Raw genomic sequence first — 27412 nt, 5'->3', positions numbered from 1 at the left:
TGGCTCCTGTCCGGGCTGCAGGGATGCTTACTGGCTCCCTGGATGCACCTGTCCTGCCCCTTCCTGGGTATCCAGACGAGATGGACTGGTCAGAGGCTCTCACCTGGGCCTGGACGCCAGGGAAGCAGTTGGGCAGCTGGATTCCCGGAGGTGCCAGGGAGCCCCGTCCTCCCTGGACACCTCCGGTGCTGGGAGGATCCGGCCGGGCACAGGGAAGCGGCATTTGAACAGAATGGGTGGAACCAGGGCACTGGAGGGCCTGGCGGCGGCCTGTGGCTTCTGAGGCTCATGGATGTGGGGAGTACGGGGGTCTTGGGAGGGACGGCTGGACAAAGCTGGAGTGCCCCCAGCCCCGGAGGAGTTTCTCCCTGGCGGAAGTCAGTCACCGGCTTATCACTCAAGGCTTTATAGACTGGCTACAGCCCTAGTCTGGGGTTGTTTACGCTCCCGGGCTTGCCCTCAAACTCACTGTTTCTACAAATCTGGGGCATTCTCAGCCTCCCGCGTCCTGTTCCGAGGGCTCTGTGTGAAACCTGAGCCCTGGCAGAGGTCACTGCCCCTCAGAGGAAGATGTCCTCGTGACAGGGTTATGGGGACCAGGCCCCTTTTCCATTAGAGACCTCTCTCTGGCTCCTTGCCAGTCCCGAAGTGGAAAAGCTGTATTTTTTTTTTTGTTTTTGTTTTTCCTCCTCCCCACCTCTGGTTACGAGGGGTTTCCACATCCGGAAACCTATAGCCTTTGGATCCCCGCATAAAAGTACCAGCACAAAAGTACCCAGCATAAGAGCCACACGGTCTCTCCTGAAGAAAGGTCCCCACGTACCCCCATTCATTGCACTGAGTACCCCTTTCAGGAATCTGGTGAAGCCCATCCCTGGATCCCTGCAGCCACAGGACGCTGCCTTCTTTCTCTCTCATCCCTGGTGCCTGGCGTAGGTGCAACACCAATAGTTTACGTGTGCACGGACTTTATGTGGTCCGTTCCACGCATCTCCTAGCTGTGGCAGGCAGAATAATGCCCCCCACTCCCCACAAAGAGTGCCACGTCTTAATCCCCAGCACCCGTGAGCATGTTACTGTCTATGACAGAGGACTTGGCAGGTGTAAGTTAAGGACCTGAGAGGGGGCAGATCCTCCTGGATTATTCAGGTGGGCCCTGTGGAGCCACAAGGGTCCTTATGAGACAGGCAGGAGGGACCCCAGTCAGAGAGAGACTGAAAGATGCCATGTTGGGGGCGCCCGGGTGGCTCAGTCGGTTAAGTGTCCAACTTCGGCTCAGGTCACGATCTCATGGCTCGTGAGTTCAAGCCCCGCGTCGGGCTCTGTGCTGACGGCTCGGAGCCTGGAGCCTGCTTCGGATTCTGTGTCTCCCTCTCTCTCTGCCCGTCCCCTGCTCATGCTCTGTCTTCCTCTCTCAAAAATAAATAAACATTAAAAAATCTTTTTAAAGAAAATATGCCACGCTGTTGGCGTGGAACATGGAGGAGGGGCCTCGGGCCAAGGGATACAGACTGTGCTTCCAGAGGCCTGGAAAAGCCGAGGGAACAGATTCCCCCTTCCCCCCCCCCCACCCCACCCTGCAGCCCTCCCTGCCTGTGCAGGACAGTGCTGGGGTGCAGGTGGCCAGTATTCTGCTGGCTGGCGGGCTGGCTGGGCACCCCCCGCTCCTCACCCCCATGCCTCCAGCTCGCACGTCTTTGTGGCATGCCTGTGATGTGCCCGGCGCTGCCGTGACCCAGGCCGACAGTCCCTGCCCTCGGGGGGAGGGGGCGCTGGCGTTCTGTGCCAGGCTGTATTATTTTCACATGCCAGGCTCTGTTTTAAGAGTTTTACCTGCCTTATCTCATTAATCCTCATGACCCCTTCGGAGGTGGGCACTGTTATAATCCCCATCTTACGGATGTGGAACCAGATGCCGAGGGGACATGGCGTCAGCCTAATGTCAGCCCAGAGCTGACATGAGGCAGAGCCGGGGCTGAGGCCAGTCAGCTTCCAGAACCGGGGTTTAACCTGCCGAGGTCTCCCACCCGGATCCGGTTTGGATCCTGCCCGCCCTACGCATGAGCTCCGTGACCCGGGACCCGTGGGTTGCCTTATCTGCTTAAGCCTCCGGCTGCTGGAGCCGTGTGTGTGTGTGTGTGTGTGTGTGTGTGTGTGTGTGTGTGTGGTGGGGATGAAATGAGATGCAGGGATCGGATGCTCAGCCAGGCCAGCAAGCCAGCTCTTTGTCACTGTCCCCACAGGGTGATGGTCTGTCTGGGGCTGACCCCAGGGCATGAGGGACCCGTGCTGGCCAATGGGCTGCTTAGCATTTCCAGAGATGCGCCTCCTTCCACTTTTGCTTTCTTATAATAGGCATACATGTTTACCGTAGAAAAATTAGAAAGTACAGAAAATGACAGACTAAAGCGAGCTTTAATTCCACCACCGTGTGTTTCTGTCCAGCTTCTTTGCTATGCAGATATGCAAGTATTCATAATATTTTTTTTTTATAGAACTGTGGTTTTATTGCACATGCTGTTTCATGGCTCATTCTTTGTCCTAATTGCATATTGTGAGCGTTTTCCTGTGAGAGCCTGTATTCTTGTTCAGCACCCCACATGGCTCTTGATAAGTTATTGCTGGGGGGTACAGTGCCTGCCGTGATCTGACCCCGAGCCCAGGGCCCTCCAGATGTCAGAGGGGTGCGTGCGACACGGAACGTAAGGGGGGACCGTGTCAGCATCCGTGGCTGTGGAGGGTGTCCCCGGGGGCCTTGGCATTCTGTCCCCAGTGAGAGCTGTGCTATGGATAGCAAGTCAGGGGTTCTCTTTCCCCCCAGACTTCCCCCTGGCGTCTTCTCATCTCTCAGGGGGTGGCAGAGGACAGACAGACTGGGTCCCCGATCCCTTCTGTAGGAGAGGGACGGCCCGGCTGTGGCTGCAAAGAGGCACGTGCCTGCAGGTTGGAGGCATTGCTCTGGGACCCACAGCCCAGGACCCTGTAACTGGAGGAGGGACGGAGGGGAACGTGGGGAAGGGAGGTAGCACACTGGCAGGATTTATCAAGCGCCAGCCCCCCTGCTAAGTGTTTTAAGTGCTCGCTTTGCTTACTCCTTACCAGAACCCTGCCGGGGAGGTATCCATGGCCCCATCTCGCAGATAGGTTGTCTCGTTAATCCTTGCTACAGGAAGCAGAAACCGTTATTCGGCCCATTCCACAGTAGCTGTAGGACATGTCGACTGTCCTGGCCGCCCAGGACACGCCGACAAGCCCGTGAGCCCGGTTCCCGACCCCGGCTGCCCAGGGGAAGCAGCGGGCGGTTTAGAATCGCCGATGCCTGGCCTCCTCCGGACCACCAGGTCAGGGCTGCTGGGCCGGGGCCCTGGCCGGTACCTGCTGGGGGCTCCCCGGGCAACTGCGAGGGCCACTGCTGTGAGTCATCTGACCAGATGATCTTTAAGGCCCTTCCAGCTTTAATGTGTTATATAAACTGGAAAGTGGCCAGCGCTGAAGGGAAATCTGGTAGCAGGGTTAATCTGGACTTAATGTTTTTGTCATTCTTTTGTGTCTCTTGGTTGTAGGGATGGTGGCAGTGGTGACCCTCTGGAGGGGTGATGCCCTGAGTAGGACCGTCCCGGGCAAGCCCTCTTGTCAAGGCCTGATAAGGCAGTCGGTATTCCGGTCCTTTCTATTCCCCAAGGGGGGATTCTTCCCTCCTTTGCGTTTTTCATACTTTGCCCTGGAAAAGGCCCTGGAATGCCCCGTGTGTGCACGTGGGGTGTATGTGTGTGTGGGCACAGGGCGCAAACCCAGCCCGCGGGAATCCTCGGGCCGTTAGGGTTTGGGTGGTGTTCCACACCGCGTAGCCCCTGGGGAAGGGACCCTGTGGAATCAGCTGTGCCTGAAGATTCACTGAGAAACTGGGGGCTAGACCAGCAGCTGCAGGGGTGAGGCCACTGCCATCGTCTGGAGTGGAGCTTTGATCGAAAACAGGCCGGGGAGGGCACCCGTCCGCATCGATCGTGCCCCCTGTGTGCTGGGGCTGACGGAATGGGGCGGCCAGGACAGAGCAGGTCCCTGCTGTCCCGGGGCACTCACTTCCCTCTCATCTCTGGCTTTTCCCTGGATAGCGAGGAGATGGGCACAGAGGGTGCTTGGAGCTGCGTGGTGGCCTAAGTCTGGTGGAGAATGGACACCGGAGTTGGGGGACCAAGGAGGTGTCCTTTCTTCTGTCTCCTGCCCCCTCGTTTCCATCGAGCTCCTTGTTCTCCGCTCCTGTCCGCGAACCGGGCTCCTTCCCTCTGCATTCTGGTGGCAGTGGGGTCACCTCGTGAGACTGGAGTCCTGTTAGCGGCCGGCCTGTTTCTCAGGTGCAAGCTGAGAGGCGTCGAAAGTGCCGGAAGCTCAGATAAGCGTGAGACAGTGGCCTCTCGTTGACTTTTATGGCTCTTTGGTTATCTTGAAGTGTTGGGGAGGCCCCCAAGGGAGGGTTTGCTCCCACGGAGAATTGTGGCCAGGCAGAAGCTGGGAGAGGCTGTCCTCTGGGTGACTGCAGAGCGGGTACCCTCAGCCTCATTTCCTGCCATGTCCTCCGCTTCCCTTGCCCGGGAGGTACTTTCCCCTGCGAGGCTTCGCAGGCAGATTGCAGCTCAGCCTTGCTGACCAGGTGACTTGGGGGGAGGTTCATTCTGAACCTCAGTTTCCTCATCTATAAAACGGTCGTGATGAGACATACACTTGTGCTCAAGGGGTCTCAAGCGCTCAACACAGCATGGGGTACGGCATAGGCACCAGCCAAGTGCAGGGCAGGGGGTGGGTGATTGTCTCCAGCTCAGCCTAGGAAGACGTGTACACCCAAAGGCACTGGCCTTTTCCCTCCCTTGGGGCTCCCAGTCGCTCTGCTTGCCTGAGCCGGGGAGGCAGCAGGGGTGGGCACGAAGGTGATTTCTCTCTGCTGGAAGATCCCCACTCCCAAGCCCAGGGGCACAGACTAGCTTCTCTGGTGGTGGAGGTGGCTTGGACCTGCACTGTCCTGTACAGTGGCCATTAGCCACGTGTGGCTCTTTAGAATGAAATGACGTAGAATGAAATAAAATGAAAACTTAAGTTCGCTGTGTTTCGGTGATGCTTAGCCCGGAGGCTCGTTATTTCAGCCACTCCCGGCTTTTAGTACGTCATGTATTATTTCCAGAGCCCTCCTAAAGCTGCCTGACCTCACCCAAAAATACCCACTGCCTTTTGATGTCACCTTCAGAGTTCACCCAGGGCCTCCTCGGTGTTCTCTGGCTGAATCGCAATGCAGCCTTGGGGCTGGCTGTTAGGATTTCTCTTGGACAGAGACTTGAACTTGCATAGGCCCAGTGCTCTTTCTCTCCTTCCTTTAAACATTTTTTTCAAATGTTTTTATTTATTTTTGAGACAGAGAGAGACAGAGCATGAGCAGGGGAGGGGCAGAGAGAGAGAGGGAGACACAGAATCCGAAGCAGGCTCTGGGCTCCGAGCTGTCGGCACGGAGCCCGACGCGGGGCTCGGACCTGCGGACCGTGAGATCGTGACCTGAGCCGAAGTCGGACGCTCAGCCGACTGAGCCACCCAGGCGCCCCACTCTCCTTCCTTTTAAATTTTTTTTAACGTTTATTTATTTTTGAGACAGAGAGAGACAGAGCATGAACGGGAGAGGGTCAGAGAGAGAGAGACACAGAATCTGAAACAGGCTCCAGGCTCTGAGCTGTCAGCACAGAGCCCGATGCGGGGCTCGAACTCACAGACCGCGAGATCGTGACCTGAGCTGAAGTCGGACGCTTAACCGACCGAGCCACCCAGGCACCCCCACTTTCCTTCCTTTTAAAAAGTCTGCACACTCAAGCTAGGCTCAGTGGCGTTATGACACAGCAAATATGTGATGTAGTTGAATATCTAAATGCCGCTTATCTACTTCCAAGTGGTCTGGTTGAAAGAAGATAAAACTTCGTAGGCAGACGGGCTGGGCTGTGGATGCCAGCTCCCGTGGATGCACTGAGCGGCTTTGGGTGAGTGAAATGGAGTCTTTGCGAGTCTGCGTCTCCATGTGCAGAATGAGGATTACAGAGCCTGCCTCGCCTGCGTTCTTGCGAAGTGAAATCGGGAAATACAAAGCAAACCGGGAAGCGCGCAACAGGTGCTTTGTAATGGTCACCGCCTGCCGTGGTCAACATATCGAAGCAGAGAGAGTCTGTGGTTGGGCCACTTTTGAGCCAAATCGCCAAGCTGGCGTGGACGGGGGCTGGAACGGGTTTGGTCCCGTCCGAGCACCTGCAGGATGTCTCTGGGTTGAGGAGGTGGGGGGCGCAGGGAAGGGAAGGTGTCAGGGAAGGGAAGGTGGCTCCCGTCAGCCCAGCACCCCGTCCTGGTCTAGCCCAGCCCTGTCCCTCGCTGGCCCGTGGAAAGTGCTACCCTGGACTGAAATATGCCATCTTCCTCACCCCGGGGTGACACTGCTGACTTCTGGCCACAAAACGTGAGCCAAGATTTGCTTCTCCAGGGCTGCCCGTCACCTAGACCTGCACTGTCCTGTACGCGGCCACCAGCCACGGGTGGCTGTTTAAAATTAAATTACTTGCCGTGAAACAGAACTAAAAGTGAAGTCCTTTAGTCCCCTTAGCTCCAGGAATGAAGTTCCACTCATCACATTCCAAGCACCCGGCAGCGTGGCTCGCCGGACGGCACAGACAGAACATTAACAGCATCACAGCCGTCCGTGCTCTCGTACCTGAGCCGCAGGGGTAGGAGCCCTCGCCGGCACGTCTGGCTCTGCCACTCGGGCAGTGGGACCGTGGCCAGATTCCCCCGTGGGCCCAGCGCCCACAGGTGGGTGCAGGATTCACCTCTTGGCTGCTCCTGGGAAGTGCTCCCTCCCCCTCTTCCTTCTCCTCCCCCCCCACCCCTTCCGCTGCCTCCTCCCTCCCCTCCTCCTGCACTCTCCTGATGTGTGCCTCCCCTCCTCCTCCCAGGGCTCTTGTGGGGGGGACATTCCAGTCAATTCTTGGCAACCGTGGCTACTGTCTTGGACCATTTCAGGTCCCTCTGGATCGGCAGGTGTGGCCTTTAGTTTTTTGAGGCTGGACTTAAAAAATAAATTAAAAAAACCCCCAACATTCTTCCTGGAATAGTTTTAGATTTATAGAAAAGTTGCAAGGGTAGCATACAGAGTTGGGTATACCCAACAGCCCGTTTTCCCTGTGGTTAATATCTTACACGACCATGGAACGTTTTCTTTCCTTTTCTTTCCTTTTCTTTTCCTTTCTTTTCTTTTCCTTTCCTTTCCTTTCCTTTCCTTTCTTTTCTTTTCTTTTCTTTTCTTTTCTTTTCTTTTCTTTTCTTTTCTTTTCTTTTCATTTCTTTTCTTTTCTTTTCTTTTCCTTTCCTTTCCTTTCCTTTCCTTTCCTTTCCTTTCCTTTTCTTTCCTTTCCTTTCTTTTCTTTCCTTTCCTTTTCCTTTCTTTTCTTTTCTTTTCTTTTCTTTTCTTTTCTTTTCTTTTCTTTTCTTTTCTTTTCTTTTCTTTTCTTTTCCTTTCCTTTTCTTAACGTTTGTTTATTTTTGAGAGAGAGACACACACACACAGGGTGTGAGTGGGGGAGGGTCAGAAAAAAGAGGGAGACACAGAATCCGAAGCAGGCTCCAGGCTCTGAGCTGTCAGCACAGAGCCCGACGTGGGGTTCGAACTCATGAACCCTGAGATCATGAACTGAGCCGAAGTCAGATGCTTAACCGGCTGAGCCACCCAGCCTCCCCGACCACGGAACATTTCTTGAAAGTGAGAAGGCAGTGCGGGCACACGACCATTCACTGCACTCCAGGCTTTATCTGAGTCTCTCCAGGTTTTCTTCTTACACCCTTTTCTGTTCCGGGATGCCGTCCAGGCTCCCATGTTGTGCACGTACTCGTTGTATGTTTAGCCCAGTCTGTGACAGTTTCGTAGTCTTTCTTCCCTTGCTTTCCACGATCTTGGGAGTGTTGGGGAGGGGTTTGTAGAATGCCTGGGTTTGTCTGGCGCTCTTCCTGCGATCAGACTGGGGCTACGGGCGTGGGGTTACAGTGCTGCAGAGGACAGACGGCTTCTCGTCGCATCCCGTCGGGGTACACGGCGTCACGCGTGATGTCGTGGGAGATGTTCACTCAGCCTCTTGGTTGAGCTGGCATTCGCTGCCCGGCTAGTTTTCCCTCTGAGTGTCTGCGGCCGGGAAGCTGGCCTCCGGGTCCGGCCCATCCTCACGTCGTGGGAGATGAAGTTCTGCGTCCCGTGCCTGGTTTTGTGAAGCTTTCCAAGACCTCGTTTCCCACGGAGGCAGGGGTCCCCCGACCCCAGCCCCCATCTTGCCCAGAGGAGAATGGGCGATGGCCAGCCCACTGAGTCTGCCCCGGAAGAAAGACGGGTGCCCTTGCATCCAGGCACCTGACCCTCAGCACTGGGGTCTTAGGGTGCTTTCCAAAGATGGGGAAACTGAGAGGGGGAGGGGCTTGTTCAAGGCCAGCCCAGCGGCGGCCTCCCCCGCTCTCCTGACTCACGGCTTTGGGGGCCAGGGGCTCCTGGGCTTCGGCGCCCCGCCCCTGCACCTCATGCACCCTGCTGTCCTGGTGAGGGGCTACCAGAGGCTTCGAGGAGCCGGCCGTCCCATCCCTCCCTGCTCAGCGGCACTGTCCCTGTCCCCGCTGGCTCCCTGACTCTGTTTCTTGGCCCGCAGGGTACCACCGGTGGTGAGCAACGGGGATGCTGTGGGTGCTGCTCTCTCCGGGGTCCGGCGCTCCAGCTGGAAGCGGAAGAGCTCTCGCCGGAGTAAGTGCCCCCCTCCCCCCCTCCCCCCCCAAACCTCATCTTAGCTCAGGAAGGTGGTACCGTGATAACCTTAGAGTCCCTTCCTCAGGCCCAGAGGGCTGATGTGGGCTCCCCCGTGCCACGGGGGCATCCTCACTGGGTGGGCTGCCGCAGGCTTGGTGGCAGCTCTGAGGGGGGCCGGCCGCTGCCCATGCCTGGGAGTTGCCCCCGTCTCCTGTCCGATGGGAGCCATGGTCCAGGAGTAGATCGTGTGTTTGACCGCTTATCTGTTCCCCAACATACCCAGAAGCTCCTACAGCAGGGCGGATGGGCTGGCAGTGGGGTGCCCTGCTGCCCAAGACGAGGTCCCTCTCGGGAGCAGAAGCCACCAGGTAGGCAGGAGGTCACCTTGCAGAGGGCAAGGTGCCAGGAGGGGGAGGCGGGAGTGAGGAGAACCTGAGAGTCCTGAAGGCAGAGAGGCGGGAGCAGGGCTCAGGGAGAGAGCATCCAGGCAGGGTCCACCTGTGCAGGAGCCCCAGTCCCCCCCAGCCCCAGGGTGGAGGGGGGACATCTGGCACCCTGGGAAGCAACGGCCTTGGTGTTACGGAGGGTAGCATCCAAGGGGTGATTGGGGCGAGGTGAGGCTGCATGTCCCCAGCTCCTTCTGGGGCCGTCCAGCCGTGCTTTTCCGAAGGCAACAGGGAACCCCGAGAGGGGAGCCGGAGATGCTGTGGGGTGGGGGCAAAGCCATAAGACAGGGTGGGGTGCCTGCAGCCCAGTGGGGAGGCTGATGGCCAGAACTAGGGACCTGAAGAGAGGTGAGCAGGTCTCAGAGCCATGTGGGAAACAGAGTCCGTATGGGGGTGGAGGAGGGGGTTGAGGGTGAGGCTTGACCAGGCTCTGGGGGCCCCGGGGGCCCTGGGGGCCCCGGGACAGCCAGAAGCACTGCAGTTAGGACCGTGGGGATTTCAGAGCCCATCTGGTCCTGTGTCTTCTGCGAAGGGCGATGGGGCGAAGACAGGCTCCCATCAGGGTGGGTTCTGGTTTTCCAAACCCTGGCTCTGTGGAGGGGGGCACACCCCTAAAGAGGGCAGAGGTTGGGCACACAGTTTTGAGGGAAGACCTCCTTTTTTTTTTAATGTTTATTTTTGAGAGACAGAGAGAGACACAGTGCGAGCAGGGGAGGGGCAGAGAGAGAGGGAGACACAGAATCCGAAGCAGGCTCCGGGCTCTGAGCTGTCGGCACAGAGCCCGGCATGGGGCTCAAACTCAAGAACTGTGAGATCGTGACCTGAGCCGAAGTCAGGGGCTTATTAACCTTAACCGACTGAGCCGCCCAGGCGCCCTGAGGGGAGACCTCCTTAATGTGTCCATCCTGGTAGCTGCTAACAGGGGCAGAGTGCGCGCCTGCCCTGTCCCCTTCCAGCCCAGCAAAATACTAGCAGAGGGATGTGTTCGTTTGCTGAATTCTTCAGCAGTCAGGATCCTGCTGGCTGAGTTTTGGGGGGGCCTCTCCTTAACCCCACTCTCCAAATCCACTCCCCTCCCCCCATTCCCTGTCCTCAGTAGGGCTGCTTTGCCCGGCCACCTCTGGGTGGGAGGTAGTTCCTTTCGGGTAAGTCCCGTGAGGGCTTCTGGGCCCCTGAAGATGTCCCCGGGGCCCCAGGGCACAGGCGCAGGGTCGGCTTCATGCTTCCTGCAGGTGCCGCGAGCGGCTGCGGCGTCAGCCAGATGGGCAGGCCTGTGGGTGGCAGGGAGGCAAGTGGGGGTCTGCCGTGCTCGCCAGGAGGGTGCCTTGCGGGGGAGGGCCCGGAGAAGCAGCGCAAGCGCGTCCTCGGAGAGGAGAGCAGCCGGCAGGGGCTCCCCAGGGGCTGGGCCGAGGGCTGCTGGCCGGGCCCAGCCGTAGGGCTGCGGGGCGGCGGGAGGGAGCCGCCGGCTGGCGCAGTCCCGCTGGCAGCCCGGCAGCCACCTCCGCCCCTAGCGTGCTCTTGTCCTCTCCCTTCGCTCCCAGTCGACCGATTCACTTTCCCCGCCCTGGAAGAAGATGTGATTTACGACGACGTGCCCTGCGAGAACCTGGATGCCCATCAACCCGGTAGGCCTCCTCCCCGCTTCCGTGCCGCCTTCGGGGACGGGCCGGGGGGGGGGGGGGGGCAGGGCCTGGGAAGGGTCGTCTTCTGTTTGGCTCCCCACCCCACCCGGCCCTGGCCGCTGCCTCCAGCTTTCACCAACCTCCGGTCGTCCTGGGAGGGGATGGTGCCGGCTGGGGGCGTGGCCAGGCCGGGGCTGGGCGGGGTTGGGCTTCGGGGGCAGGGACCCCCCCCCCCCCCCCCCCCCCCCCGGCTGGCTGCTGGGACCCCCTGGCGGCGAGGCCCGACCTGGCATTTCACCTCCCCAAGCCTCCATTCCTGCCTCGGGAGAACGGGGTGGTATAGTCCTGGGCTTCCCAGGGCTGCTGGGGAGAAGGGCAGCTCGTTAAACCTGACCGCTGAGGCAGAGAGGGCTCTAGAAAGCCTGTGCCTTGCTTGCTCTGGGCCCAGGGAGGCCAGGGGGTGGGGTGGGGGGGTGGGGTGGGATTATGGCTGTAGAGAGGAAGCAGGGTGGGGTGGGGGTAAGTCTGCCCCAGCTGCCCGCCCCCCCCCCCCAACCACTCCCCAGCATAGAGTCAGTCACCCAGCAGGAGAGAGCATCACTCAGATCCAGGGAGGAGGAATGGTTAGTAACTTCACGGTCAGAGCCGTCTTTGCCCAAACACATCGGGGTAGCGACTCTTTGTGTTTGGTTTCCTGGAATCTGCTTAGAAACTTTGATTTGGGGTATCGTGGCCTCAATGTACAGACGAGGAAACTACAGGCAGAGCTGGGATTTGAACCTGGTTATTCTGCCTCCAAGTCCGCTGCTCTGTTCCCTGCCCCGGGAGGATTTGGGTGGCCTCTTATGACCGATGACGCACATTTGCTCCCACCGGTCTGTCAACCCCTTGAGGTCAGCAAGGCAGGCCCAGTGGCTCCCGGGGACAGTTGCATCTGAGAGGTTAAGACACCGGCTCCAGATCACACAGCCCGTGTTTGAGGGGCTTCTAGTCTGATAGGGGTGGCCGTCACCATCTTGGGCTGTGCGTAGTCCAATGGGGGAGACACGCGGGTAGCACTACAAGGCCCCAGGGCGCCTACAGCCATCCTCCTGACTCCTGTTCCAGGGGCAGGGGCAGGTGGGCTGATGGTATGCACATCCCTTTAGCAAGTCCCGGAGGTGCTTGGACTTTGAATCCAGGGAGAGGAGGGGGAAGGGCACGCTGTATTGGGAGGCAGTGGGGTCTTGCCGAAGGTCCTGAGTGGCCGCAGTCCGTTGTTTAGCCCTGTTGGGCTGTCTTCCCGCCTGAATCAAATCAAGCAACACATTACTTGGCTGAACAGGGATCTTCACTGAACAGGGATCACTGATACGCCATCCTGCATTTGACCCCGAGGTGGTTACAAGCAGGCAGCCTGGGAATTAGCTCCTGAGCCTTCGAGTGGGGGACCGTGAGACCCATCCGAGGGCCCCCACCCTCACGGCTTCGGGAGGGTGAGTCCCAGGAGGCTGTGGCTGGCCCTCAGCGGGGGGTCAGCTCAGGGCTGGCCCTCGGTAGGTGCACTGCACAAACGATGGTGCTGTCGTTACCACGTCTGCCAGGGCCCAGCACTGACCTTCACGGACCCATGTGGGCTCAGTGGGCACGGGAGAGGAGGCTGTCAGCTGAGCAGCAGGCCGCACACGCAGCCCTTGGTTCAAATCCCAGCTCTGCCGCCAATTAGGGCACAGAGCTCCGTGCCTTCGGGCCTTGGCTTCTTCATATGACATCAGAATATCATCCTGACCTCATGGACTGTCATTCTGAAGCTCTGGGGAGTGTCACATCAGAGAACCGCTTCCTATCTCTGGACCTCAGTTGACGCATCTGTAAATTTGGGACAGTAACAGCTGCATCCTGGGCTTGTGAGTTTGCCGTGAGGTAATTGACACAGAGCACTGAGCCGGTGGTGGTCCGTGCTTTGCAGAGGGAAGCCGTTCGTGAAGCCCGAGGCCCCGGGAAGCGGAGGGTGGGAGCCAGGACCCCTGTGAGGCCCCTGAAGGCTGAGGCTTTGGCCCAGGCTCAGGACTCTGGTGGCACTGTCTCCACTGGAGAGAATATTTCTAAATGAGCCCAGGAGGTGGTCAGGTTAGCCGGCCTCATAGAAGGCAGCGTGGTGAGTGGAGGGAGCCTGAGTCTGCAGCTCCTTCTCTCTGCACTGTCTGACCTTGGACAAGCCACTTGTCTTCTCCAGGCCCCTGTTTTCTTGTGTTTCTAATGAGGTGGTGATTATTTGTACCCCGCCGACCTTAGGGCTGCGGGAGAATCCAGCAAGAGAGGTGGCTGTCACCGAGGATGTAGGCGGGTGGGAGGCCGGGGCTCATGGAAGCGTGGGGAGGTGGGCCTTCGAGATGCTGCCTGGGTTCTTCCTCAGAGGGAGTCCCAAGAACTGGGCTCTGCCCCTTTACTCCCCGGTCATCGGGCCTCCGCTGCGGTAATAAGACAGTCGACCCAGTCTTGTAAAGGTCATAGCCTGGTTACCAGCTGCTCCTGTCCCTGGAGACGTTAGTTACTATTATCTTTTGCTTAAAAATAACCTCACGCTCCCTCCTCATCCTGAGACCTGAGCCCCCCGCTAAGCCTCAGTGTGTCTGTTCTTTGGGTGACAGTCTCCCAGACCCCACACTCCCCAGCTTTCCGGTAGGGGCTCTGGGGTCAGTGGGATGATTCCCGGGCCCACGAAGACACTCCCTCCCCCCCCCCCCCCCCAAGGAAGGATCAGCTGCTCTTTGCTGAGCGCCTGCCATGTGCTACACTCTTTGCTAGACCTTTTGGTTCATATTTTATTTACTCGACCTTTTCTGGCTTATTGTTGTCGCCATTTTTGCAGAGAGGTCTGCGATAACCAAAGCTCCCTGTTCTGAGCAGATTTTTTGAAAAAACCCTTCCCAGTGCTGTATTTCTTGTGCGTTGACAAAGGCATTTTCATATTGGTGTGCTTTTTGGGGGTCTGGCCTCGGTGAGGCCTGCAGTTCGGTTCTCCCTCAGGTGGCAGGCCAGGAAGTGCAGCCCAGAGGGGTGGGAGCGAAGGCCAAGGTCTCGGGATGGGAGAGCTGGGGTTACCTGGACAGCAGCTCTCCCACCTCAGCCTCAAAGCTGAGCATCTCACTCCGGATTTGACAGGGACCCTGGGAGTACCCAGGCCCCTGAGGGGACTTGTTTCTCCTGGCCGGTGGACTCTCAGCTCTTTGTCCCCCACTTCTCCAGTGGGGCTTTGGAAGACAAGGGAACACTCCTGGATGCTGGGCCTGGCGCGCCCCCTACTGGGCCATTCTGGACCTGCACGGGAAACTCAGATTTCCCAACAATTTCCATTTTGCCCCCCCCCCCCCCCCCCCCCCCCCCCCAGGATGCTGGGGCTGGAGCTGAAGGCCCGATTCAGGACTTGGTTCTAGGTCTTGTCTTTCCCACTGAAACATGCCCCGAGGCCCAGGATGAGCACTCAGATCCCAGAAGAGCAATACTGAGGCGTGGGGGGAGGGGGTTAAGGAGACTGTTGCGTTCCCGACTCGTTTCTTGTGCCTCTCCGGTCTTTCTCGTGTCCTTCTCGCTTACCAGGTGGATGTTGTGTGGTCCTCACCCCTGCTCTGTGGACCGGGAAGTGGGGGCGGAGCCCCACCTGCCTGCCTGGGTCAGAAATCGGGTCTGGTGGCCTTGGTGCCGGGGCCTCCCCTCACCAGCCCTGTTCCCTGGCCTGCAGGGGCGGAGAGGAGCCTGCTCTACGAGGATGTGCATCGGGACGGAGCGCCCAGGGAGCCCGAGGACCTAGGCTGGAGCTCCAGTGAGTTTGAGAGCTACAGTGAGGACTCGGGGGAGGAGGCCAAGCCAGAGGCCGAGCCCGCCAAGCACCGAGTGTCCTTTCAGCCCAAGGTAAGGGGTGGGCACCTCTCACCCGGCCAGGACTCCGGGACCCCCTGGGGAGGGGGTGAGGAGGGTGGGAAGGGTTGGCCTCAGACTCGTATCCTGTTAGGGAACCCCCCCGCCCCCAGGAATGTACAGTGAGAGGGGCGGTGGCCCGGGTACCCCAAGCATAGGAAGCGACCCCCCGGCATTGCCGTTTGACTATGGAGAGCCCTGAACCCAGCTTGGGTGTGGTTAGCACCTGGCACGGGTGCTTCCACACCCCTTTCCTACGGCAGACCCTGGCAAGGACCACCATGTTCTTGGGCTCACATCAGACTTCAGAAGCCTCCTCAACACAGGTTCCAGGCAGCCCCGCCGGCTGATTAGAGTTGGTACTTAGATCAGATCCTTTTGGTCTCCCTGCCCCACTGGATGCAATTCTCAGAGCCGTCCTAGACCCGTGCCTTCCTCTGCCCTGGGGAAGTGAGCAAGGTCGGAGGGGCAGGGGGGTGGGTGCTGTGTGGCTCTTTCCAAGGTCTTTTATTGATTTATTTAATTTATGTACTATAAATCTTTTTTTTAAAAGCTTATTTATTTATCGTGAGAGAGTGTGGGGGAGGGACAGAGAGAGAGAGAGAGAGAGAGAGAGAGAGAGAAAATCCCAAGCAGGCTCCGTGCCACCAGTGTGGAGTCCCACGCAGGCCTCAGTCCCCCGACTGTGAGATCATGACCTGAGCCGAAATCAAGTCAGACACTCAACCTACTGAGCCCCTCCGAGGTCTTTTGAGATGCCATCCGTGCGTTGGTTTCTGCCTGGAACAGGGTTCATTCTGCTGGCTTCGTGGAAGGAGCCGGAAGCCGAGAGGAGGACGGACTGCTTCCTCCTGAGACAGACTGCTTCTCCCATTTGTTCTACAGAAGCCAGCAGAAAGCAGATTCTAGCCATGCTGAGATTTGGGGTTTAATGGGAACCACTTCTTAGAGGCAGGCCCTGCCCAACCGGAGGTGACTGGGTCCCTCTCAGCCTCTTTGTGAAAAGTCGCACATGACAGATACCCAAAGGTGGTGCAGGGAGAAGGCAGGGGCCCCAGGACTAGGCTGGGGTTATGGCACCCCATGTCTTTCCTAGTGCATCCTGCCCCTTTCGGAGTTTGAGGAACCCCTCTGGGGGAAGGCTGCCGGCCAGAGCGGCACCCACGCCTACGAGTCCTCGAGGGGCCTGGGGGCGGAGCAGGTCTCTCTCGAATGTGGTCTTGTGGCCGGGCCTCCGTGGGCCGGGCCACGGAAGATGGCCTTGGTATCTCGCTAGGATAAAGTTAAGCGTCTATGATACCTACCCTGTGCCCAGTCGTTTCTCAGGGTGCAGGCAGGGGGAGCTCGAGGCCTGGGCCAGCCCTTGTTCTCAGCCTCTGGCTGTCCCTCCTGATCCCCCTGGGCCACTTTCCCAGGCCCCTGCCACACATTTCTCAGAGGGCAGGGGGTGTGGAGATGCTGAGTTTGGGCTTCCCGGTGCTGGTGCTCAGTCTTATATAAGCATCGGGACCACGAGGGGAGCTGATTGAAATCGCAGATGCCAGGGCCTCACTCCCAGGGACTCCGGCTCATGGTTTGGGGGTGGGGGGAAGCCTGGCAATTTGCCTTTTTTTTTTTTTAAGTTTATTTTTTATTAATTAATTATTTATTTATTATTTTTTTAAATTTTTAAAAAATGTTTATTTGCTTTTTGAGAGAGAGGGAGAGAGAGAGAGACAGAGCGCAAGCAGGGGAGGGGCAGAGAGAGAGAGGGAGACACAGAATCCGAAGCAGGCTCCAGGCTCCGAGCCGTCAGCACAGAGCCCCACGTGAGACTCAAACCCACAAACTGTGAGATCGTGACCTGAGCGGAAGTCTCGCGCTCAGCCGATCGAGCCACCCAGGCGCCCCCTCCCTGGGCTGGCCCTCACCATGGCCGGGCCCCAGGGGAGGAGTCTCTGGGGGCCGAGCATTAGCTCTTGTCCCTCAGACCCTCAAGCGAGGGGCTTTGGACCCTTCGTCAGCAGACAAACAGTGTGGCAGAGTTCTTGGAATTTCTAACCGGGAGGACTTTTTGTCTGGCTGCGGGCCACGGCCTGCCTGTTCCCCAGACAGCAGGCCCCCAGGGAGGTGAGGGTTGTGGAGGGACCTTTCCTTTGGCACCTTGCCTGCTGCGCTTTGCCCTCCTGGGCCGCTTGGGGCCCACCTGTTTCCGTGCCTGGCACCGCCGTGGCTGAACGTTCTGGGGCCGTTCTGGGGCCACCGCTGCTTGGCCGTGTCTTGTGTGTGCTGTGGGGCATGGGGCCGCAGAGATCTGGTGGTGTTTTGCCCTGTCCTTGGAGTCTCACGGGGGCCTAGCTTCCCGTCCAGCTGCAAGCTGTCCCTGCTTCAGGTGTCTTAGAAGGCCAGCCCTCAGCAGGTGGATTTTTGCCAAAGAAAGTGACCGCGGGGTCTGCAGAGGGACCCCCTCAGAAGCACCTGACCCAGATGTAAGCAGGGGCCTGATCCCATTATGTTAATAAGTACCTGCTGATGGCCACCCATGGTCCTTGGGATTTTTTTTTTTTTTCCTAACCAGTTGTGGATTGGGCTGCATTGGATTTTTCCTTTTCCTGACTGTGACCTCTTCATAATTAAGGTTACCATGATCCAGCTGGCCAGGGCACTGGGCAGAAACGCCAGCTCTGACCTCTGACCTCTGACCTCAGCCTTGCTCACTCCCCTGCTCAGATTGGATCAGTCTGCAATTGATCTCTGATCTGGGTTCTTCTAATCCTGAGAGAGGCAGAGGGGAAGTGCAAAACCAGGGGCTTTATGATTTTATTGTGTCAATTTACAGGTGAACCAGGGCTCAGGACAAACCCCAGCCTCTCTCCAGTTGTGGGGAGTCTGAGTAACTCTCAGAAGGATCCCTGTCCTGCGATTTCTTTCTTTTTTTTCTTTAAAAATTTTTAAACATTTATTTATTTTTGAGAGACAGAGAGAGACAGAGCATGAGCAGGGGAGGGGCAGAGAGAGAGAGGGAGACACAGAATCCGAAGCAGCCTCCAGGCTCTGAGCTGTTAGCACAGAGCCCGACGCGGGACTCGAACTCACGGACCGTGAGATCATGACCTGAGCCGAGTCGGACGCTTAACCGACTGAGCCACCCAGGTGCCCCCTGTCCTGCGATTTCTTTGCATTGACAATAGAGAGCCTCTGCATAGTGTGGTACAGTTTACAAAGCGGTTTCCTGTGATTTTCCTGATACCCTAAAGTGGTTGGTGTTATTTGGATTAAGAGTCTCATGGTATTGATCAGAGACCCTAACACAGAAGTGTAGAGAGGCTAAATGATATGGTTAGGGTCACGCAGCCAGTAAGTGGTATACAACTCAACATCACACAAGATTTGAAAGAACACACATCGTCCTTCTGTCCATGCATCCATGCACCCATCTATTCATCCATCCAAGCATCCTTCCTTCTATCCTCCCTCCATCCAACCATCCATCCATCCATCCATCCATCCATCCATCCATCCCTGCATTTCTCCCTCCATCCAACCATCCATCCATCCATCCGTTCATCCATCCATCCATCCATCCATCCATCCATCCATCCATCCATCCCTGCATTTCTCCCTCCATCCAACCATCCATCCATCCATCCATCCATCCATCCATCCATCCATCCATCCATCCATCCCTGCATTTCTCCCTCCATCCAACCATCCATCCATCCATCCGTTCATCCGTCCATCCATCCTTCCATCCATCCATCCATCCATCCATCCATCCATCCATCCATCCTTCCATCCATCCATCCATCCATCCATCCATCCATCCATCCATCCATCCTTCCATCCATCCATCCATCCTACCAACTATCCACCCATTCAACAAATATTGAGCACTTATAATCTGAAAGATAGTGTAATACTAGCTTCCATGTTTTGAGCGCTTGCTAAGTCTTGGGGTCTACATGTATTTCCCATTCCATCTTCTCAGTAACTCTGTGAAGTGGTTATCATCCGGGCCACTTTCCCAGTGAGGAAGGTGTCCCTCCGAGAGGTGAAGACACTATTCCAGCTAGTGAGCCGGGGGTGGCGACTTAAACCCAGGCCCGCCTGCCTCCAGCGCTCCTGCTCATGGTCCGTTTCCTGGTCTACTCTGGAAGTAGTACCTTCTTGGCGTTCTGAATGCTTCACCGGATGTCAGTGTTGCTCACACAGCTCACGCGTTTGAATGTCTGTGTTTGTCTCTCCATCCATCCGTCTTCCCAGGTGGCGTGTAAGCTAGTCAGCCACCCCTCCTTCCATCCAGATGCCCACCGGCCCTCCGTCCGTCCGTCCGTCCGTCCGTCCCTTGCTCTGTTTGCCCACTCCTTCCTGCAGCGGTGTGCCAGAGTCCGCTCTTCCTAGCTCACGAGAACTAGGAACCAATTGCACGCTCTTTCCGACTCCGCATTCAGCGACGTCACACTAGTGGTTTGAAATTTGCCACGGTGGCGTAGTGACATCGTGGAAAGCCAATAAAGCGGGGGTCTATTTCCTGGAGAGGCGCGTGTTAAATATTTGCCGGCACGGCACTGCTTCCATCCGTCCCCTGGTCCCCCCGGGTTTTTAATCCATCTTCTTGTTCATCTGTCCGTCCATTTACCCAGATCTGCAGTCCTCCAGCCAAGTTTATCCATTTGCTCATCCAGCCATTTTTCTGTCTGTCCATCCAACCACTCATCCCTCTGTTTATAGTCCATCCATCTGTCCAACCAGCTCTCTGTCCATTCACCCGTCTTCCTGTGCATTTGCCCACGCACCTGCCCATCCATCCATCTCACAAACTTGCCAAGGACCTCCTGTGTCACCAGCCCCTCGCTGGCCCCTGGCATATGGGGGGATGCCTGAGACACAGTCCTTGTCCTCTAGGCACTGTTCCCCTTCTCTGAGCGGGGCCGGCTGGTCCCCTGCCCCTGGCCCCCCAGCAGCCAGGACTCCCAGCTCCCGCTGCCTGCGCGTTGGGGTGGGACGCTGCTGGAGCCGATCCCCGGCGGGAGCCATCCCCAGGCCCCACGTCCCACCTCACCTGGTCTCCTTTCTCCTCTGTTGTCCTGTCTGTGTCCTCCCGTCCCGCCTGCTCCTCGCACCTGCTCTCCTTCTGCCTGGCTGCTTGGGGGCTCCAGCTTTCTCCAGACCTGACTAGGCTAAAGGAGAGATACGCCAGGACTAAGAGAGACATCTTGGCTTTAAGAGCCGGGGGGAGAGACGTGCAGGCGCTGAAGCACAAGTACGACTGTAAGGTACTGTCTGTCTGTCCCCCGGCGGCCTGGCAGGGGCCCGCCCCGATGCTGGAGCCTGGCCGCCTCTCGCACCTGTGCCGGGACCGGTGGTGCCGGCACCCGCTCCTTTCCACGTTCTCGCCTCTCTCTCCGAGTGAAACTGTCACTGTGCCAGAATTCCTGGGGGGTGGGCTGGGCTGGGCTGGGGCGGTCTGCAAACTCTGGGGTCCTCAGAATCACCTGGGTGCTTTGGAGAATGCAGATTCCTGGGCTGCACCCCCAGAGATGCTGATTCTGTAGGTCTGGACCGAGGCCCAGGAATCTGCAAATTTGGTAACTGTGGCGGTGGGTTTGGGTGATGCCTGGAGAGATGTGAGCCTTAGTGAGTGATGCTGAACGTTCCTCCCGCCCTGAACCGTTCAGAGAGATCCAGGGTAAGGAAGTCTGTAGGAGAAATCACAACACCTTGGTCTTAGATGAGACCCAGACTTCTGGATAACGATGACACCGACAGCAGGAACTTCTCTTAGTTGAGCACCTACTATGTGCTGTGGAGGCCTGCAGGCCTGGCTCTGAATCCCCGTCCCACCACTTCCTCTCTTTGTGATCCCGGGCAGGTCTCTTGACCTCTCTGAGCCTCGGTTTCCTCACCTGTGAAATGGGGGCATTAACAGTACCAGCCCCCTGGTAGATGTAAAGATTAGGTGAGCTCAGATCTATAAGGTGCTCAGTGCTGTGCTTGGTGTGACCTAAGAGCTCAGTGGGTGGTGGCCATTATTACTTACACACCTGACTGTTTTGTCCCCAGGGCATCCGGGGAGGCAGCTGTCTTACTGCTGTCATTTAGCATCAGTGAGGCTGGAGAGAAGTAACTGGCTGATGGTCACAGCGCTGGTCAGTGGCAGAGCCGGGATTCAAACCTGGGTCTGCTGTCCATCCTGTGCCACGTCCTGTTTCATGAGAACCCGAGGCCTCCCCGGAGGGGGAGGGGGAGGGGGAGGAGGAGGAGGAGGAGGTGGCGGGGGAGGGGAGGCACTTTATAGTTCATATAAACACGCCTTGGGGGGGCCAGTGGCCTGAGGGGGACAGGTTTAACTTCTCAGAAGGCGAAGGCCCAGAGAGGAGCGGGAGCCTTGAAGGGAAGATTCTTATGACCACTGTTCTTGCCCTGGCTGTGACCCTGGAATCAGATGCCTGGTCCGGCCTCTGCACCACGGTTGATGGTGCGGACACTTCTGGGGTGTTCATTTGCTGCTCTTCTTTGCCCAGGAAAACGGCAAGAGAAGTAGGAGTTTGTAGGATAGCCGCCTGCCCCAGCTTTCTTCCGGGAAGGAACTGGGCTCTCAGAGCAGAGGTTTCCAATCTGGGGCTTGTGACCCCTCCCAACCCCCAGAGGAGGACGAGCATCTCTGTGTAGTTTCTGGGGTCGGACGTCCGTGCTTCTCCTTAGATTATCACAGGTGTTTCTGACCCCCGAGCCCCACTCCTAGAAGCCAAGAACCACTACTGAAGAATTTTACCATTTCCATGCAGGGAGGCCCCAGGGGACTTCCCCTTCCTCTTGCGGGGTGTGGGGGGGCGAGGGGTGTTTCCAGAAGTCAGCATTGTTCCTGAAAAGCCACCACCACCCTGTGCCCAGGCCTCACGCCCAATGGGTTTTTGGCAAGCCCGCTGCTCCAGGCCCTTCCACTGGGGACCAGGGGGTTTGCTTGGAGGAAGGTGATAGCAGGGACCAGAGCCCCCCAGGGAAGTGCTCTCCGCCTTCAGCAGAGAGTTTCAGGAAGGAAAGAGTGTTCTAGAACTGCACTGCCCATTATGATAGTCATGTGGTTCTTTACGTTTAAATCAGTTACAATTAAATATAACCGGGACTTCAGGTCCTTAGTGACAAGAGCCGCTTTTCAGGTGGCCCAGGAGTTACTGGTGGCTGGTGGACCCCCTGTGGGCATGCCGAGAGTCAGCATTTCCATCAGTGAAAAAAGTTCTGTGGGATAGGGCTGACTGTGTGTCGGGGAAGATGCCAGGGCTGGGGGCTGGGGGGGCGGTGCAGGGATAACTTCTGGGACAGCGGCTCTGTTTGCGGGCCCCAGGCTCCCCCAGTGCTCAGCTCGCGGCTTCCCCCTCCTGGGCGCGCGTTCTCTCCCGCCTCACATCCTGCTTTGCCTGCCGCGAGGTGTGGTGGCCGCGGTCTGTCCCCACGCTGGGGAAGCTGTGCTCGGCTCCGTGGCAGCTCCGGCCTTCCCTCCCTTTCCCGGGCCTCGGTGCAGTCAGAAACTTGGCTGCTTTAGGGGGCAAGGGACGGGGGCCTCACTTGGGTTTGGCAGATGGGGTGGGGGTGTGAACTCACTTCCTTCTGCTTGCCCCCAAAGTAACCGCTGCCGTTTGCGCGGATCATCTTACTGTCCAGCGTGCTTCCCTGGCCCCCGTTAGTCCTCATAGACCCTGGCACATCTCAGTGAGGAAACTGAGGCTCAGTGAGGCTAAGTGACTTGTCCCGAGAGGCGCGGCTGGGATTTGAACCCAGGCCTGGCGCTCCAGGCTTCGGGTCTTTCCCGTGTCATGCCACTCCCTTCATTTGACGCCTACCCGTGCACTTTGTCCCGAAGGGAGACATCGGGTTAAGACCTCCTTTTGCCAGTAAACAGGGTCCCTCCGGGGTGATCTCCAGGGCACAGATGCCCCTTCTCACCCCTTCCTGGGATGCGTTGGGCGGTGTTGCCTGGCTGTCCCCCTTGGCCTCTGCCGCCACGTCCCTAGGAGTGAACGGGCCCTGGGGTCATGATGTGCGCGGCCCCGGCTGGGAGGCCTGCGTGGGGCGGCGTGGCCCTTGGTGGCAGGCGTCCTGGGCGCTCCTTCGGCTTCTCTGATGAGCCCCTCTGCCTTTGCTCAGATGACCCAGCTCATGAAGGCTGCGAAGAGCGGGACCAGGGACGGGCTGGAGAAGACAAGGATGGCCGTCATGCGCAAAGTGTCCTTTCTGCACAGGAAGGACGTCCTCGGTGAGGCGCCGTGGGCCTGGCTGGCGGGAGGGTCAGGACTCGGCCGTGTGACAGCGGGGACGGTGGGTGAAGTCACTCGGGCTCTGGGCTCCTTCGGTGGTCGGAGTCCTCTCTGGCTGGTCCCAGTTAGTTTCCCACCCTCTGGCAGGTATGGTCTACCTCGTTTTGGGGGCCCTGGGGCCTCTCCCTTGGTCTGGGGCCCAGCGGCCCTGCCCTTGGTCTCTGTCCTGGCCGTCTGGGCCCCCCGCCTCTTATGCTGTGCAGCTTACCCGGCCTCCTCTTTGGACGCTCCCACCCTTTTTCCTTTATCCGTCACCCATCGGCCCGGCAGCCGATATTTACTGAACACCCACTGAGAGCCGCACCCCGTGCCGGGTGCGGGGCCACCAAGATGAACGAAGCAGCATTTCTTCCAGGAATATAAACAGGAAGTGACGGTCAGAGGCGGACAAGCAGTGGCGGGGAAACGTGGCAGGAGCAGGGAGGAGTGCAGTGCGAATGAGCGGTCAGGGAAGGGCTGGGAGCAGGAGGACGCGGGTCAGTTAGGTAGCAGGGTGGGGGGGGGTGGGTGAGGCAGGGAACAGGAGCAAGCGTGTGCAAAGGCCCGGGAGTGGGGAAGTAGGAGACATTCGAGAAATGATTGTCGCGATTGTCCACACGTATCGGGGACTTACTGTGCGCGAGGCAGTCTCTTACGGTCTTTGTGGTTCCTTGCTCAATCCTCATCAACACCGGACGGTACGCAGGGCTGTCCTGTGTTCATCTGGAGACGAGCGAACAGGCACAGAGTGGCTCAGTGACTTGCCTGGGGACACACAGGGACAGAAAGGATAAAGCAGAGGCTTCATGTGGCTGGAGTGAGGGTCCGGGAGACCAGTGAGAGACGGGGGCCAGGTCGGCACAGGCGTTCAGGCCAGGGAGGCCTCGAGACTCTGTGCCCTCTTGAAAAGTTACGTGCTTTTCCTTCTCTGTGCCTCAGTTTCCTCATCTGTGCAACGGGGCTGCTGCGGCATCTGCCTCAGGGGCCGGGGTGAGGGTGAGCGAGGCAGTGCGTGGAACGAGCCCGGCACGGCTCCTGGCTCCTGTGTGGCAGGTGTAATTCTCCGTGGGCAGTCACTCAGTGGAGCTGTGTGGGTGGGTGGCAGCTCTCTGGGCTGGCTTCCGATCCCGGCTCCCCGGCCGCCTGGCTGCGAGACCTTGTGTAGGCTTCCGCCCCTCTCAGGGCGGCAGGTTCCTCATCTGTGAAATAGGTTTATTACTCCAGCACTGCGTGAACTTGGCACAACCCTGAACCTTTGGGAGAGCCCCGGCCCCCGACCGGGGAGCGGATGGGCGGAGGGGTCCTCTCAGACTCGGTGGGGTGGCCTGGAGGGTGGACAGGGTGACAGGCCGGTTGGCCGCGAGCGGTCCCTGGTCACCCTCCCCACCCCCAGACTGGCCAGGCTGCCAGCGGGCTCTCCCTCGGCCCTCCCCCGCCCCGCCCGCCGGCCCAGAGCCTTCCCCAAAGTGACCCTCCCACCCGGGTGTTATTAATAGCCACGACAGGGCTCGGATCACTGGCCAAGAATGTTGCCCGGTGGCGCATGGGGGAAGAGGAAGCCGCGGGGCCGGCGGCTGGGGTGGGTGCGGAGTGATGCCCGGGGTACCATGTGGGCCAGGCAGGAGGGCCTTCACCACCCCCACCCCCACACTGTCGTCCGCTGTCCCTCCTCCTCCTCCTCTTCTGTCTCCTGTTCAGGTAAGGGCCCGCCCGGGTGTCCCTGCTCCCTTGGCTCCCTGCTCAGGGGTCGCTGCCCCTTCTTTCTGCTCAGCTTCCCCACGGCCACCCCCACTGGGTGTCAGAGTCCTGAGCAGCTAGGGTCCCATCTCCCTGTGCCTGTGTCTCTCTTGTGGGGGCAGAACCGTCCAAAGCCAGGTCCCTACACTCTGCCTGACCTCTCTCTCTCTCTCTCTCTCTCTCTCTCTCTCTCTCTCTCTCCCTCCCTCTCTCCCTCCCTCCCTCTCTCTCTCTGCCTGATCCTTGGCCTGTCTCCTGCTCTCTGTCTGAGAGCTGCCTCCACTCGGGTCTGCATCGCCCAGTTGAACTTTTTCCCTTTGGGTCTGTCTGCATTAGTTGTGATGAAAACTTGAAAACGCACAGCCAAAGAGCCCCATTCTTCTTGGGGCTTACTTTCTTCCCCCTTTTGGGCATCCAGAAGAAAACTATTTTTAGTGCATAGTGATGGAGACACGGGCGGCCTGGCTTCCTCTGGGCCAGGAGTGGGCGGGTCTGAGCAGGGACAGGGACTCTGGCAGAGCTGATCGGGCGAGCTGGAGGCCCCGGACGTGCTGCTCTGTGGCCCCTTGCTCGTTCCCGTTAATTCACGGACCGACCGATCTAGCAGAGCACAGCAGTGAGTGCAGCTTGTGGGCTCTGACCCTGTGCGGCCCCAGGACCCTGGCCCAGGGTGCTTCCCAACTCCTGGGGGGCTGAGCAATCTAGGTCATCCTCGCCTGCGTGTGTCACCAGCCCATCTGACTTTGCAGGTGACTCGGAGGAGGAGGACATGGGACTCCTGGAGGTCAGCGTTACGGACATCAAGCCCCCGGCCCCGGAGCTGGGCCCCATGCCAGATGGCCTGAGCCCTCAGCAGGTCTGTGGGTAGAGTGGGGTGCCGGGGGTCTTTGGGGGCAAAAGGGGTGGTTGGGGACCCCGCGGGTCTGGGTCTTGAAGGGGAAGGGGTGAGCGAGGCCTCCTGGCCGAGCCTCAGCTCGTTCTCTCCTCCCCTGCTGCGCAGACTTCCAGATTGGGCCCGGCAGGTCCCATGCCGTTGTCCCGGGGTGGGGACGGGGGGCCAGCATTCAGAGACTTTTCTTCCCACCCCCAGGGTGATGAGAGCAGCTCCTGCTTAATCATTTCACACGGGAGATATCATTTGCAGGGAAGACCACAGTGACGGAAGGGTTGGAAAGCATTGAGCTATTCCAACTTGGGAGACTACGGAGGGGCCAGCCCACCCTCCATCTCCGGGCTTCTCCCAGGCGCCGGGGGTCTTTGGGCGATGCCTCCCCTCCCCCAAAGTGTCACATGGGACCAGGACCCGGAGGCTTTGCTCCGGGCCTCAGGCACAGGCTTGTTGCCATGAGACATGAAATGGGGGGGGGGGGGGGGGAGATCCCTGCCTTCCCCTGGTTGTGGGGACACTGAGCGAGTCACGTTGGGGCAGCAGGTGCGAAAAAGGATTCGCCCCTCTTTTGGCTGGCAGAGGAGATGCTTGGCCTCTTTTGAAAACCAGGGAGAGGAGATGTGGTGGCCACACCTCACGTCTCAGGACGTGAGTCCGTCCGCCTGCTTCCTTCTTTTCTGTTACCTGCCTGGACCCCCCTGCCCCCAGCACTGAGGTGGTGACCCCCTGCCCACGCGCAGCGAGTCCCCGTCAGAGCCAGGCGCGAGCCAGGGCTTCCGGCTCACAGTCCGGGCTGCTCCTGCTGGCATTGGCCGCGTCTCTCTCCTCCGGAGCCTCTTGTGTTTCCCGGTCAGGCAATATGAGTTACTTTGGGCCAGTGGCTCTCAGCCGAGGTGATTTTACCCTCCAGGGGTGTTTGGCCGTGTCTGGTGACGTTTGTAGTTGTGACAACTAGAGGTGCTCCTGGAATCTAGTGGGCGGGGGCCAGGGATGCTGCTGAATGTCCTACAGTGCACAGGACGGTCCCCGACACACAAGAGTCACCCGGCCCCCAGTGCCAATGTGCTGTGGTCGAGAACTCTGCTCTGGGAACGGCTTGGGCACCTGGGGATCGGTGGCCGTGACAGTGCACCTGGCTGTGGGGCAGCCTGAAGGACAGTGGGCCTGGCCCATCCTGCGGCCCTGGGGCTGTGCGGGCCATAGGCAGGCCTGGGTCCCAGGCGGGACCGTGGGGATTGCTGACAGAGGTGTGCTAGGCGGGAAGGAGGTGTCCAGAGGGGCAGGGGGAGATGGCAGTGGCTGGATCGATGCCCAGGACGGCTGTGGGGGCACAGTGGAATCACCTGGGATGCTCTCACCACCCCCTCCCCCCCGCCCCGCCCATACCCAGGTAGTGCCCTATACCGACTCAGTCGGAATGTCTGGGGAGGCAGCTAGGTGACAGTATTTTAAAGACGCCCATGTGATTCCACTGTGCAGCGGGGTTTGCACCTGCCCCCTCTGTGCTGCTGGACCCAGGCGAGGGCTCCCAGCCTCTTGCCGGCCAGGCTGCACCTGAGGGGTGTGTTGATGTGGGCCGAGGAGAGAAGGGGCCAGTGAGAGGGGGGCTGGGCTGTTTGGCCTGCGGTGGAGCTCACCCGGTGGGGTGGAGGGATCCCGTCTGCGGGAGGGGGGTTGGTTAAGGGGTTGGAGCTACGAGGGGTGGGAGCTGAGATCTCTGTTCCGTCCGAGAAAGAATTTTCTCCCCCATT

At 58.8% G+C, this 27412-nt stretch overlaps 1 protein-coding gene and 1 long non-coding RNA gene across 10 annotated transcripts in view; one reads left to right on the top strand and one right to left on the bottom strand.

Annotated features, from left to right (window-relative positions):
- ARHGEF10L (Rho guanine nucleotide exchange factor 10 like) overlaps positions 1-27412 on the top strand; it is a 159328-nt gene that overhangs the window by 62360 nt on the left and 69556 nt on the right. For 3 of the 9 annotated variants that reach the window (XM_058718904.1, XM_058718903.1, XM_058718905.1), the window contains exons 5-10: positions 8703-8794; positions 10785-10868; positions 14587-14756; positions 19901-20017; positions 22887-22995; positions 25522-25628. In XM_058718904.1, coding sequence (XP_058574887.1) covers positions 8703-8794; positions 10785-10868; positions 14587-14756; positions 19901-20017; positions 22887-22995; positions 25522-25628 — 679 coding nt within the window. Of the gene's footprint in view, positions 1-8702; positions 8795-9080; positions 9166-10784; positions 10869-14586; positions 14757-19900; positions 20018-22886; positions 22996-24546; positions 24734-25201; positions 25389-25521; positions 25629-27412 lie in introns of those variants that run through there. The other 6 variants (XM_058718906.1, XM_058718907.1, XM_058718911.1 and 3 more) reach the window with 4 other exon arrangements.
- Positions 18235-22888, bottom strand: LOC131505396 (uncharacterized). The gene is made up of 4 exons (XR_009258385.1): positions 20786-22888; positions 20237-20440; positions 19804-19921; positions 18235-19272 (listed from the first exon to the last, which is right to left on the bottom strand). It is a non-coding gene; the product is annotated as an uncharacterized LOC131505396 (long non-coding RNA).

The sequence above is a fragment of the Neofelis nebulosa genome, chromosome 2 (assembly GCF_028018385.1).
Source record: "Neofelis nebulosa isolate mNeoNeb1 chromosome 2, mNeoNeb1.pri, whole genome shotgun sequence".
In the NCBI taxonomy this organism is placed as follows: domain Eukaryota; kingdom Metazoa; phylum Chordata; class Mammalia; order Carnivora; family Felidae; genus Neofelis; species Neofelis nebulosa.
Note: the sequence above shows the minus strand (reverse complement) of the source record. Positions and strands in the feature narration are given on the sequence as shown.